At 42.9% G+C, this 15,224-nt stretch overlaps 1 protein-coding gene across 1 annotated transcript; it reads left to right on the top strand.

The window, feature by feature from the left end:
• The first annotated feature begins 6,239 nt into the window (after nt 1-6,239).
• LOC139376249 (uncharacterized) lies at nt 6,240-11,746 on the top strand. The gene is made up of 6 exons (XM_071118585.1): nt 6,240-6,812; nt 7,568-8,528; nt 8,762-8,897; nt 9,116-9,211; nt 11,385-11,544; nt 11,675-11,746. Exons 1-5 carry the CDS (start codon nt 6,341-6,343, stop codon nt 11,400-11,402), a joined length of 1,683 nt encoding a protein of 560 aa, XP_070974686.1. The 5' UTR covers nt 6,240-6,340; the 3' UTR covers nt 11,403-11,544; nt 11,675-11,746.
• The last annotated feature ends 3,478 nt before the right edge of the window (nt 11,747-15,224 follow it).

Raw genomic sequence — 15,224 nt, 5'->3', positions numbered from 1 at the left:
ACAGACACTTCAAAACGTGGCCTGCTATTGGACAGACACTTCAAAACGTGGCCTGCTATTGGACAGACACTTCAAAACGGGGCCTGCTATAGGACAGACACTTCAAAACGTGGCCTGCTATAGGACAGACACTTCCAAACGTGGCCTGCTATTGGACAGACACTTCAAAACGGGGCCTGCTATAGGACAGACACTTCAAAACGTGGCCTGCTATTGGACAGACACTTCAAAACGTGGCCTGCTATAGGACAGACACTTCAAAACGGGGCCTGCTATAGGACAGACACTTCAAAACGTGGCCTGCTATAGGACAGACACTTCAAAACGTGGCCTGCTATTGGATAGACACTTCAAAACGTGGCCTGCTATAGGACAGACACTTCAAAACGCGACCTGCTATAGGACAGACACTTCAAAACGTGGCCTGCTATAGGACAGACACTTCAAAACGTGGCCTGCTATAGGACAGACACTTCAAAACGTGGCCTGCTATAGGACAGACACTTCAAAACGAGACCTGCTATAGGACAGACACTTCACGACGTGGCCTGCTATAGGACAGACACTTCACGACGTGGCCTGCTATAGGACAGACACTTCAAAACGAGACCTGCTATAGGACAGACACTTCACGACGTGGCCTGCTATAGGACAGACACTTCAAAACGTGGCCTGCTATAGGACAGACACTTCAAAACGTGGCCTGCTATAGGACAGACACTTCAAAACGTGGCCCGCTATAGGACAGACACTTCAAAACGTGGCCTGCTATAGGACACACTTCAAAACGCGACCTGCTATAGGACAGACACTTCAAAACGTGGCCTGCTATAGGACAGACACTTCAAAACGTGGCCTGCTATAGGACAGACACTTCAAAACGCGACCTGCTATAGGACAGACACTTCAAAACGTGGCCTGCTATAGGACAGACACTTCAAAACGTGGCCTGCTATAGGACAGACACTTCAAAACGTGGCCTGCTATAGGAAAGACACTTCAAAACGTGGCCTGCTATAGGACAGACACTTCAAAACGAGACCTGCTATAGGACAGACACTTCAAAACGAGACCTGCTATAGGACAGACACTTCACGACGTGGCCTGCTATAGGACAGACACTTCAAAACGTGGCCTGCTATAGGACAGACACTTCAAAACGTGGCCTGCTATAGGACAGACACTTCAAAACGTGGCCTGCTATTGGACAAGACACTTCAAAACGTGGCCTGCTATAGGACAGACACTTCAAAACGAGACCTGCTATTGGATAGACACTTCAAAACGTGGCCTGCTATAGGACAGACACTTCAAAACGTGGCCTGCTATAGGACAGACACTTCAAAACGTGGCCTGCTATAGGACAGACACTTCAAAACGTGGCCTGCTATAGGACAGACACTTCAAAACGTGGCCTGCTATTGGACAGAAACTTCAAAACGCGACCTGCTATAGGACAGACACTTCAAAACGTGGCCTGCTATAGGACAGACACTTCAAAACGCGACCTATCTGTTTCTACACGTACTACTGCACGTCTGAGCTCCAGAAGCCCAGGCCACTTTGGAGAATTTAAACTATGAATGAAACACAGAACACGTATTGGAATTGTTTAGTAAACCAGATGAAGAAATAATTGAAAGGTTAGAGTAGACCTATGTTCAGAGATTAACTTCCACAATCTATGTTTACAAGCCATTCAAAATGTATTTCATGTGACGTTAAAATGGTGAGAGGCCAGTATGATTTTAACCCCTTGGGTACCTTACAATCACAGCCATCCTGAAACTGCCGGGTAGGGCAACAGGTACGCATGCTTTTTCCTCGTGTGTATGTTTTCTTCAAATGATGACACTAGTGCAGACCTCTGCGTAGTTTGATCTGTCGACCTAACGAGCTACATGTATTTGGGTCAGAGAAGACATTGTTTTCCTGTACCTTTAAGAGTGGGGCGCAGTGTGCAGGACTACACTGGGGACGTAATTCAAACACTTGGCTCCTCCTAATTTTACGGTTTCGTTTCCTGGGGCCTGTTGCACAAAACTAGGATAAGGGATTAAGCCAGGATATCTTGGTGATCCTGGCTCAATTGATCCGTAATCCGGTTGCACTAAAGATGGATAGGGGGCAGGAGGATATGTTATGGTATAAATTACCATGGAGATTTATTCTGTGGAGCTAGCCTGCTCCAGACCAGGCTAAATTCCAGGATCTATTTAATCTCATCCCTAATGTCAGTCAGCAGTCACCACAAATGGAAACCAATAGTTATTTCACTGCTCACTATACATTGTTATCACATATAACTAGACCCACTGTTATTTAAACGTTTGTGATCATTAATTTCAATGATTTTGGATAAAAAATGATTTTTAGATGATGTTGCTATCATTAGATAATTTACAGTTTCCCATAGACTATAAGGCTATATATAAAATGCTAGAATATTAGGGCCACAGAGGGGAAAAAAACACAAGTCATAATATTGTAACCAGTTGTTTTAAAGGAGGACAGTTGTTAAAATGACAGATGTGGGGCATTTCGTGAAATTGTACTTCAGTATGGTTTCATAAACAAAGACATGCTGATGTGCCAGAATATTAAGTATCACATTGTCATAAGTATCAAAACTGTAAAAACAATATGTAGCTTTTCTGCAGAAAGAACCAGCCTCATAAATTTATGACTTTATCCTTTTTCTTCAGTGTGGCCCTAGTACTCTGTCATATAAACAAATACACATTCCATATGAATATAAAAACACAATGTGTAACATTATGTTCCTTTATTGAATAAGGACAAAACAAAGCAGGTAAACCATCAGCTCCTTTCAAAACTGAAGTCACAGTGACTCTACAAGATGGAAAGCACAGAATCTAAGCATATTATACAAAATGATACATATACAGACCTTTGAATGTGTATAACACACCCTGCATGTCTGCACACTAAAATAAATGCAGGACAAATCCATACACATCAACTGAACAGACAAATGAATGGATGCAGTAGCCTCCCTGCAGCCTTGTATTACACACAGTATACCGCACAAACATCATAAGAGGCCAAATTCGTCAAAAAACGAACCCAAAGAAAACCAAATTCCTCTGCCACCGCAGGACATATTTAACCAAAATTGAAAGCACACATACTAACTAAAATAATTCAACACATATTGGTCCCTCAGCAGCCGACCACTGTCGTCATCAGGGAAGATTGCCGGATTGTCCCAGTCCATGGCTGGTGGCACTCTGGGGGCCCTCTCCTTCCTCAGGCAGGCCACATTGTGAAGGACAGCACAAGCCACAGTAATATCACATGCCCTAACAGGGCTGACCCTTAATTTGTGAAGGCAGTGAAAGCGTGCCTTCAGGAGGCCAAAGGTCATTTCAACTCTGGCCCTGGTCCTGGCATGGGCATGGTTGTAGGCCTGCTGTGCTTCCTGGGGGTCTGTGAAAGGTGTCAGGAGAAAAGGCTGGCAGCCATACCCCCTGTCTCCCAGCAACACACCAGAGAATTCACCTGTCAACACAAAATCTCATCATTACTACCTCATAAACACAGTGATATTCTTGACACAGCCATGATGGTTATAAATAGGGGTTGTGTGGCTTACCTTGTGATAGGCACTGATAGATTTCAGAGGCCCGAAAGATTCTGGAGTCATGGACTGAGCCAGGCCATTTTGCCACAACATTGCTGATCACACAGTCAGCATTGCAGACCATCTGAAATCATAAGATGAGGAATATTACACCAATCAATGCACATCACTGGCAATGCAGAGTGTTCGTCAATGGACAATATCAAAAAGTTATGTTCACCTGAACATTAATGCTGTGAAAGGATTTCCTATTCACAAAATCGGCCTCATGGGCACCTGAGGGGGCTTTTATCCTTATGTGTGTGCAGTCCACTGCACCAATGACATTGGGGAAACCTGTCACACAAAGTAATGAGTATCCTACTATGTGTTAACAGTTGTCCTGTAATTTGTAGATCCTCTTACCTGCAATCCTATAGAACTCCTCTTTGATGTCACAGAGTCTTCTGTGGCCAGGGAAGGAGATGAAGACATCTGCTAATGCTTTGATAGCCAGACACACACTCCTTATTGTGCGGCAAATTGTGGCCTTGTTCAGCTGTTCTGCATCCCCCACTGAGTACAGGAAGGCTCCACTAGCAAAAAAGCGCAAGGCCACACAAACCATTTGCTCCACACTCAGTGCATGGCTCCGTGCAGTGCGGTGCTTAATCCTGGGACCCAGTAGTCTGCATAGATACCTGATGCCATCTGCAGAAAACCTGTATCTTTCATATAGATGGTCATCAGGGAAGGCCAGTGGGTCCAACCGGTCCCTGAAGACCCTTTCTCACCTGAAGGCTCTCCTCAGCACAAGTGCTTCTTCATCCACCACATCTCGCACGAATGGGCATGCCATTGTCAGAGCAGAAAGGAACACACAATTTTGGGCCTTCATATAGGCTAGTGGCCACACCTGGTGCTGGGGGGGGTGGGCAAAAGAGGGCGATGCCTTATAACGATGACTTGGTTGTACTGATTGCTGGGAAAATAAAAAAAACCTTAGAAAGATGCCACCGTCCTGTGTGCTCACAATAAGAGCTCATATGTCATGGCTCACTTGACTTTACGAGAATATACCAAATTTTTATTTTGAGCTGTGTCATCTTCTTGGAGCTGGGGGAGGAAAGAAAAATAATGATTAATACATTTGTGTTACAGTTAGCATACAGTGTACATTGAAGGCATATCTCACCTCCCTCTCAAGTTTTTTTATTTCAAGGTCCAGTTTCCTAATTGTCCTCTTTTTTATTTCGAACTCCAGTGCAAGATTTTCCATCTTTTTCTTCTTGTACTGAATGTCTATGTCTGCCAGTTCTATTTGGCACCGGAGGTGGTTGCCATACAACTTTCTGATAGCTTGTGAGCTCTGTGAACACAATACAATTAGCGCAGCTGGAATTTGGCAGGATGTGGTGTCCTTTTATTAATACGCACTATGTTGCCAGGCTGGTTTCCCCACTGTATAGCATCTGGGTCCTGTAAAAGAAATTAGATTTTTTGATTTTGATGAGGACTCCTCACCATTGTAGAGTAAATAGTACTTTCACAGTCTTAACATGATACCTCATGCCTTCTGGAATCCAGAGAGATGGTCTCCTCCTCATCATCGTCTCCATCATGTGCTGTTGCTGCTGCACTGGGGCCTTCACCCTATCACATTTAATCGGATTCATATTGAAGCTAGTAGACAAGACATGCCAGGCCTACAGTATGCCTTTGATGGAGTACTCACTGGATCAGCATCGTCTGGTGCTTGTGCTGGTGGCTCTAACAGGAACACAGTGCTGCCAGACACTGCAAGGCAATAGGTAAACCAAAGTCAGACAGTCCAAATTGATTCAATATGAATGTGGTTGTATCCCATGTAGAGATGGAAGGACATACCTTGAATGAAGCGGGTGGCATCTTGGGAGGAACCTATGCTCGTCTCTTTCCCCCCAGGGATCCCCTCTAAGACGGGCCTGCCTTTATTTAGCTCCAAGGCCATGTCCTCTGCTGGGGTAAGGTCAGCCTTTGGTGACCCACCACCCGTGCCTTGTCTGTGGGTATTCTTTTTCACTGCTAAAACAGTACAGACAATGTGTGAGCAGGCACCTTCTGGGTACAATATATGCTTGTGCTTTGTTAAATATTAGTCAGGGACCATACCATTCTGCAGAATGTTCTTGTATTTGATTTTGACCTGCTGCCATGTCCGTTTTGGCCCGTTCATGTTTAATCTACACACACACACACACACACACACTTAATGGAGTCACACTGCAAAAAATTACTTGGTATTTTTGTCTTGTTTTCAGTAAAAATATCAAAAATTTTATCATAGCTTTATACAGTGTGATGGAGTTACTTTACACAATTTCACTCATATCTGCAGTGCATTTCAATAAAAAAAATTAACCGTTTCATAATTACAGTACAACTGCATTTTTGGAGATGTGAATTAAATATTTGAATTGTAATTGTGATGTTTCAGCGGAGCGGTGAGTGTGTAATTGTGCACTACTTACGCATTCAGGCGGTCTGCAATACTTTGCCACGCTTTTTCTCTTTGCTTTATCACTGTGGCGGTGTTGCCTTTCTTCTTAATTATATCTTTTAACTCCTCGTATGCCTCCATGAGGATTTGTGCTTCCGACGGGGAAAAGTACGCGGCTCTAGTTGCCATGGTAAATCAGTTAATCTGTGATCTGTGGCGGGGTCTATTTGAGTGAGCCGTGAGCGCGCACCTATCCAGGATTGGTTTCACCTGGCTTAATGAATCCGTGTCTGCTCATCCTGGCTTGGTCTTTGTGCAACCAATTAAGCCTGGACGCACATGTTTTGGCTTCATTGAGCTCAGCTGAGTCATTTATCCCGGATGTCTTAATTCTACTTTTGTGCAACAGGCCCCTGGAGTTCGAGCCTGTCGTGTTGTTGACAAAAAAACGTAACAAATATAGTTTTTTACTGGGCAAAATGGGTCAGTCGTTGCCGACCCCGGACTGCGAGCCCTCGGTGTGTCCTTTGTGCCACGGTATATGTCGGAATCCGACTGCGCTGAGATGCAAACATATTTTCTGCTACTGCTGTATACAGGAGTTATGGAGTGGTTCGCCCACCGGTCCATACTACTGCCCCGAGTGCAAGGAGGAGTACAAGACATTACCGGTGGGGTTCAAGAGAGACACTACCGCAAGTCCGTGGCGACATGAAGCGCCTGCACATACACGCACCAGCTCAGCCACAGGTAACTTCCCGAATTCACCAGACACTTCTGCCCATGCGCAATTAGGCTGGGGACAACGATACAGGGGTTTATTCATTACGCCGATTCTGTTACAAAACGTTTTGTAACACAAACCGTTTATTTCAAACGGAAAACCTTTTGCAACGAAAACGAGAATTTAATATTGGACCAATTCTGATAGGTCCCTCCACGCTTCATTCCGTTTGCTCTGTTTGGTTCATAAACGGTAAACGGTTTCCCGTTCCAAGACGTAATAAATACACCCCAGGTTCGCTGACTAGTCATGGGAACGAACATTTCCAAAGTTAGGCTACTGCTGGGGAAGATGTACCTGTGTAATGGTACTAGGCCTACAGTTTAAAACAATAACACATCGTTAACACATTGTTTTAATATGGTGGTGATGACTTGGCTATGATAGAAACATTAACAACAATATTACGCTATATTGACTGACGCACACGAGCAACGACACAGGTCAAAGTCTACTGAAGTCCATTGACTTGCCTTAAAATCAATCGACCTTATTCTATCTTAAAATAATATGATATTTATGGTATTTCCCATCATTTTGTAACTCTGCATCATTGGGAAGGGCTTGTAAAGCAAGCATTTCGCTTAAAGTCTACACCTGTTGTATTCTGTGCTGTGACAAATACAATTTGATTTAGCTAGGTTTGTGTCCTTTTGATGTAACCTAAGTAGGCTTAATCACTACTAATTTATTTGTGTTATGTATGTTGTGTTGGGTATAGAAGGCAGAGCCAATGAAGAGGATGTCATTGAGATCAATTCGGCGGGCTGGACCCTTGGGAAGAGAGCCTCCATCTCTCAATCCAAGCGTCTGTTAGGGAAGAGACCAGCCAGTTCTCCTGTCCCAGGAGGCCATCTTCACGACAACAAGAGACAAGCCACTGGCAGCTCCTCTTCCTCCCACTCCAGGGGAAGGTCTGGTGACCGTAAGAGACCCGCCACTTCCTCTTCCTCCTCTTCAGCCAATCAGAACACGTTGTCTGACGTCGAGTTGTCCAGTGAGGAGGAGGTGCCAGCAGCACCATTCTCCTTAGCAACCAAACCGCCTAGTACTGCGTCCGTCGCCGTCAGAGGTCCGGACCTGACACGTGATAGGTCTAGGTCCCCTAGGAGAGACCCACCCATTGAGCTGGACGAACCCCCTGCTGCAACAGAACCTCTTACAAGAGAACCACTGAATGACCCTAGAAAATCACCTGAAGCAGCAGCAGGTCACATGACCAACACATCGCCAAGAAGAAGCACCATCGTTGAGCTGGACCCACCTCTACCCCCTGCAAGAGATCCGTACACACCCGCCAAGAATCCTGCTGAAACGACCATAACAACCCATTTACGTTTAGTCACCCCTACGAAGGAGAAGCCTGTTGAAGCTGAGCGGGAGCCTCTTCCAGAGATCTCCAACAGATCTGGTCCAATCGGCACCTCCACCTCTCCTACCCGTGCTACCAACAACCTGTCCCCTGGACGTACCAACCTGTCCCCCAGCCTGGCTCGTCAAACCTCTAGGGAGACCTTCCTACACTGCCACTATTGCCCCAGCCAGGGCTCTCTCCCTGCGGTGAAGACCTGCCTGGTGTGTGGAGCCTCCATGTGCTCCGACCACCTCCGGCCTCACCTGGAGTCCCCTGTCTTCCAGAGCCACACCCTGGTACCCCCTGTGGAGGACACCTCACCCTGGAGGTAAAGTTTCACTCTTATTTGGGGAGAATCTCAATTGAATTTCCTTTTCTGAGCTGCACAAAGTGAAATTCCTAACAACTTTGGACGGTATTTGCAGTAAAGTCTTGAATTCCTGTAAATACTTTGTGTTTCAACATTTCATTTAAAGTTGACGATTGTTTTATTTAATTTATTATATGACAAATCATTAAACAACTGGCAGCAAGCTGAAGTATAACTTACATTGTCATCAGGTGCCCGGAACACCAGGAGATGAACCGAATCTACTGCCGTCAGTGTAGTGTGTGTGTCTGTACCGTGTGTACCGTGATCGGGTCGCACCGGGACCACGCTTGCGTCAGCATCAGAGAGGCCGAGAGGGAGCTGAGGGTGAGAAACAGAGGAGTGTTTACCAAACACACATACCAACACACCACAAAATACCTGATCACATCCCAGTTGTATGAGCCATAGTATTAATGTTGTCTAAGGATCGTTAGTGGTGAATAAACATATCACACGCGTTATAGTATAAATACGTGTTCCAGAGAGCTAAAGCATGTTTTCTATTGACGGCAGGATGACGGCACTGTGTTTTTGTCTTGCAGGGGAACCTGAAACAGGAGATGAAGAAGATGCAGGGAGCGGAACAGTCTTTAATCAGCAGAGTGACTGAGATGACAGAGAAGAAACAGAGATTCCAGGTAAGAAGGACAGGACCTCAGTTGGACCAGGTATTTTTTTTTTTAGGTCTGACCTGACGCAAAAGCCTAATAATGTACACACCCTGTATCCCTCTAAATCAAATGTTACAGTTCACCTTACAGTGAAATGCTGAATACAACAGGTGTAGTAGACCTTACAGTGAAATGCTGAATACAACAGGTGTAGTAGATCTTACAGTGTAATGCTGAATACAACAGGTGTAGTAGACCTTACAGTGTAATGCTGAATACAACAGGTGTAGTAGATCTTACAGTGTAATGCTGAATACAACAGGTGTAGTAGACCTTACAGTGAAATGCTGAATACAACAGGTGTAGTAGATCTTACAGTGAAATGCTGAATACAACAGGTGTAGTAGACCTTACAGTGAAATGCTGAATACAACAGGTGTAGTAGACCTTACAGTGAAATGCTGAATACAACAGGTGTAGTAGACCTCACAGTGAAATGCTGAATACAACAGGTGTAGTAGACCTTACAGTGAAATGCTGAATACAACAGGTGTAGTAGACCTCACAGAGAAATGCTGAATACAACAGGTGTAGTAGACCTCACAGTGAAATGCTGAATACAACAGGTGTAGTAGACCTCACAGAGAAATGCTGAATACAACAGGTGTAGTAGACCTTACAGTGAAATGTTTACAAGTCCTTAACCAACAATGCAGTTTTAAGAAAGTACCTACAAAAAGAGTATGAGATAACAATAACAAATAATTAAAGCGCAGCAGTAAATGACAACAGCAGGGCTATATACAGGGTATTACGGTACAGTCAATGTGGAGGTTATATACAGGGTATTACGGTACAGAGTCAATGTGGAGGTTATATACAGGGTATTACGGTACAGAGTCAACGTGGAGGTTATATACAGGGTGTTACGGTACAGTCAATGTGGAGGTTATATACAGGGTATTACGGTACAGAGTCAACGTGGAGGTTATATACAGGGTGTTACGGTACAGAGTCAATGTGCGGGGGCACCAGTGTCGAGATAATTGAGGTAATATATGGGAAGGCTCTTTCAGCATGAATACCCCCGTGCACAAAGCGAGGTCCATGCAGAAATGGTTAGTCGATCAGTGTGTTTAGAACTTGACTGCACAGAGACCTGACCTCAATCCCATCGAAAGCCTTCGGGATGAATTGGAATGCTGACTGCGTGCCTAATCGCCCAACATCAGTGCCCGACCTCACTAATGCTCTTGTGGCTGAATGGAATCAAGTCCCCCTGCAGCAATGTACCAACATCTAGTGGAAAGCCTTCCCAGAAGAGTTGAGGCTGTTATAGCAGCAATGTTCCAACATCTAGTGGAAAGCCTTCCCAGAAGAGTGGAGGCTGTTATAGCAGCAAAGGGGGGACCAACTGCATATTAAATGCCCATGATTTTAGAATGAGATGTTCGACAAGCAGGTGTCCACATACACTACATTACCAAAAGTATGTTGAATGACAAATATTTAAGGCTGACAGTCTACACATACAGTGCCTTGCGAAAGTATTCGGCCCCCTTGAACTTTGCGACCTTTTGCCACATTTCAGGCTTCAAACATAAAGATATAAAACTGTATTTTTTTGTGAAGAATCAACAACAAGTGAGACACATGCTCTCTTGCGCTTTTAACAGACCTCTGAGACTATCACAGTGCAGGTGCATTTATATGGAGACTTGATTACACACAGGTGGGTTGTATTTATCATCATTAGTCATTTAGGTCAACATTGGATCATTCAGAGATCCTCACTGAACTTCTGGAGAGAGTTTGCTGCACTGAAAGTAAAGGGGCTGAATAATTTTGCACGCCCAATTTTTCAGTTTTTGATTTGTTAAAAAAGTTTGAAATATCCAATAAATGTCGTTCCACTTCATGATTGTGTCCCACTTGTTGTTGATTCTTCACAAAAAAATACAGTTTTATATCTTTATGTTTGAAGCCCAAAATGTGGCAAAAGGTCGCAAAGTTCAAGGGGGCCGAATACTTTCGCAAGGCACTGTGTTACAGATTCATAGAAAGCTTTACAGAGAATCTGTGATTTATATTGTAAAATGTCTGGTTTAAGTATCAAGAGTTTTAGACATTGTCAACACCAGTTGCCTGTGGAAAGCTTCATATCATTGGTGCTCAAATCATTCTTTCCTTCTCAAATCAGGTGTCGTCAACAACGTAAAAGGAATTGATGCCATAAGCCCGTCTTCTAAAGATGAGTTCAGAGTTTGAAAAGTTGTTAAAAGACAAGAAATCACCTTTTGAGACTTCAATACACTATTCCGGCTTCCTAGAGTCCTTGTTTCGAGACCTCCGTCTCTCATGTAAGTATTGATTTAATAATATACCGTTTGAAAAGTAACCGATGTTATTGGTCATGCATCTCAACGGTCAATGAGGCTGTTCCTGTATTATATGAAATACTGTTTTAACTGTGCATCTCTTATGTTACAGTGGAGGTAGAGGACTTGAAGAAAGTCAGCAACTCCCACAGTCTTACTAAGTGAAAAACAGAAACAGGAAAAGGTTAGTGGGTTTTTTATTATTTTCTTTTTCAAAATGACAGACAAAAAAAAAAAGTTAAAAAAAAAAAATCTGTGACAAAACTGACATGCTTTATTTACAAATAAACCAAAAGCAAGCTTTTAAAATGGTTACATACAGAGACATTTATCACCAGTATCCATGGTCTACTTAGACCGGTATTCAGTCCGGGTCATGTTCATTAGGCATCAAACGGAAGAAAACAGACTGAGGCGTGCCCTAATGGACATGATGATAAAATGAATGACTGTCATAAGACAAAACGAATCCGTCTTTATTTCCAACAGCAGCTGAATAAAGGGAAGAAGAAAAAGAAAGGTGTGGTTGCTGCCGGAGGGATGAAGTCCAAAATGAAGGATGACCTATCGGACTACGGAGAGTTCGATGGAGGTTACGCACAAGACTACGAGGACTTCATGTGACGTGACACCAACCCGATTTCTGTATCTCAAACGACACCCTGTTCCCTATGTAGAACCCTTTATATAGGGGATAGGGTGGCATTTAGTAGGGTTCCAATGTCTGTCCCCATTCCCCCTCCGCTCTGCTCCACCAAGCCCCCTCAGGGCATGACCTATGACCTATTCTACTGCCCAGAGCCATCCAATGATAACCACCCTTATGTCGCCCGCCGCCAGCCGCACACAAACTCGATTCTGAAAAGAAGTGTTGAATGGTTTGACGAGGAACGTCTGATTTCAACAGGGTTGTTTCTCCTCGTTAGAAATTCCTTCAACGATTCCTCGAAACTGACTGACCAATAAGACTGTGTTCTGGATACCAAAATGTTTCACCTCCCATAATGAGATGCGAAAACCCAGCATCAAACTTGTTTTTTTTCCCCAATCCTAGAATGAATTTAATTTGATCTTTTAAAAGAAATGATCTGTCAAACAAAATTTAATTGTTACTGTTTGACGAAGGAAAATACATTTTGTGTTCCGTGCAAATCAGATTATTACTATTTTTCTCAAGTATAAATTAAATATTTGTTTTACTCAAAGGATGGCTATTGGCATTCTGAAATATAATAGTACATTGTTATGTAAAGACTATAGTTCTCCAAATGTCAGTTCGGTGCTCATCACATATTACACTTGGGAATATATTGATCCTTGACATCATATAGTATTTCTCAGGAGAAAATGTCCAAATAAGTCAAGGAGTTTAGGACCAGTTGAGAAAAGCATCATTGAGATGAACATGTTAGATAAATTCAGGACTCGGTTTGCATGGTCACAGTCTACAAATATTTTTTTAGGGGGGGTGAATTCCTAAATTCCGTGTTTAAAGATTGATTACTTCTAGTTGTAAGGAGGGTAATATCGCCCTGAACATTCTTCCCCCTACATTATTTACATTTTCTAGGAAAATAATACAAAATGTTACGATAAAGTAATTTAAGGCTAGGAAGTATTGAAGCCACACAAGTCAATGTGTGAACAGAGGCCCATATACTGCTGAAATGAATATGATGTAACCATAGTCTTAACTGTTTGTGTATTTTAATGGAGGAATGATGGCGCTGAAAATAATCTGTTATGTAGCATTTCAATAAATAGCCGTAGGGTCAAGTAGTAAACACGGCGCTGACCATTTCATCCTGGGCCTATGTTCACAAAACGTCTGAGTAGATACGCTGATCTAGAATCAGATGCCCCCCCCCCTTCTTATTCATTATGATCAGAAAAAGACTAAACTGATCCTAGAGCAGCACTGCTACACTGAGAAACCCAGTATAATCGCTTCCACTGAGTTGAAGCAACAATCACTCTAGGTCTCCTTGGCATAACTTTGCACGGCTTGTATCAAGTGAGGTGAGAAACAGACCAAATGTATTTAGGAAAGAAGGTTGTACTGGGTTATTATCACTTGTTTTTCTTTTTCACAGCACATTTTCAGGATTGGTAATGGAAATAAAAACAATATTAAAGATTAAAGTTGTCTTATTTTATCCACCTAATTTAATAAAATCACTGTTTTAAGAATATTTTTTTAATGCATTTTAGAATTTGGATCATTTTGGCTTAACAAATGAAGTATTTTAATGTTATTTATGGGTTGATCTGCTAATTGCGCCCAGAGCATAACGGGGAAATACATTGGATTTGGAGAAAAAAAAAGGTCTTAACTTGTTTCGAGGGTGAAATTTCAAACCACAATATTATGTCGTCATGATAACCAAATTTTGTTCAACTTGCATTGCAAGGTTTGTCTATGTTCCTTTAAAACAATGTCAGATCATCGATGTCATATCCACGATCAGAAGAAAGAAAACAATAGGCTTGGCAGCACATCCTACTGGAAAAATAGCTATGATAGTTGTCACTGACTGTTGGTACCAATGAGCTATCGTGAGAATGATTGTCGAAAGGTCTCCACTTGAAAACTAAATAGATTCACTGTTGCTATCGAAGTCATTCTGAAGGGTAGATTTAACAGATGCAAATGATCCTGCTTTATCACTATTTAGGCCTGTAAACTGAGTGTACAAAACATTAGGAACACCTTCCTAATATTGAGTTGCACCCCCTTTTGCCCTCAGAACAGACTCAAATAAAGTATATTTGGGTACAAAAATAAAATCCAAATTAAAACAATAGCAGGGCATAACCAGTCATTATTATTCCTGGACTCTACAAGGTGTTGAAAGCGTTCCACAGGGATGCTGGCCCCATGTTGACTCTACAAGGTGTTGAAAGCGTCTCCTCCCCTTCATCTTTAACCCGGTCTCCTCCCCTTCATCTTTAACCCGGTCTCCTCCCCTTCCTCTTTAACCCGGTCTCCTCCCCTTCCTCTTTAACCCGGTCTCCTCCCCTTCCTCTTTAACCCGGTCTCCTCCCCTTCCTCTTTAACCCGGTCTCCTCCCCTTCATCTACACCGATCGAAGTGGATTTAACAAGAGACATCAATAAGGGTTAGGGTTAGCTTTCACCTGGATTCACCTGGTCAGTCTGTCATGGAAAGAGCATGGTTTTGTATGTACAGTGGGGCAAAAAAGTATTTAGTCAGCCACCAATTGTGCAAGTTCTCCCACTTAAAAAGATGAGAGGTCTGTAATTTTCATCATTGGTAGACTTCAACTATGACAGACAAAATGAGAAAAAAAATCCAGAAAATCACATTGTAGGATTTTTAATTATTTATTTGCAAATTATGGTGGAAAATAAGTATTTGGTCACCTACAAACAAGCAAGATTTCTGGCTCTCACAGACCTGTAACTTCTTTTTTAAGAGGCTCCTCTGTCCTCCACTCGTTACCTGTATTAATGGCACCTGTTTGAACTTGTTATCAGTATATAAGACACCTGTCCACAACCTCAAATAGTCACACTCCAAACTCCACTATGGCCAAGACCAAAGAGCTGTCAAAGGACACCAGAAACAAAATTGTAGACCTACACCAGGCTGGGAAGACTGAATCTGCAATAGGTAAGCAGCTTGGTTTGAAGAAATCAAC

Source organism: Oncorhynchus clarkii, chromosome 2 (assembly GCF_045791955.1).
Source record: "Oncorhynchus clarkii lewisi isolate Uvic-CL-2024 chromosome 2, UVic_Ocla_1.0, whole genome shotgun sequence".
NCBI lineage: Eukaryota > Metazoa > Chordata > Actinopteri > Salmoniformes > Salmonidae > Oncorhynchus > Oncorhynchus clarkii.
The sequence above is the reverse complement of the archived record's forward strand: the minus strand, read 5'-3'. Positions and strand labels throughout refer to the sequence as shown.

Coding starts and splice junctions, on each gene's coding strand:
- LOC139376249 (XM_071118585.1), top strand. CDS start 6,341: ATGAATCCGTGTCTGCTCATCCTGGCTTGGTCTTTGTGCAACCAATTA. Junction 6,813..7,567: donor ACGCACCAGCTCAGCCACAG/GTAACTTCCCGA, acceptor TGTTGGGTATAG/AAGGCAGAGCCAATGAAGAG. Junction 8,898..9,115: donor AGGCCGAGAGGGAGCTGAGG/GTGAGAAACAGA, acceptor TTTGTCTTGCAG/GGGAACCTGAAACAGGAGAT.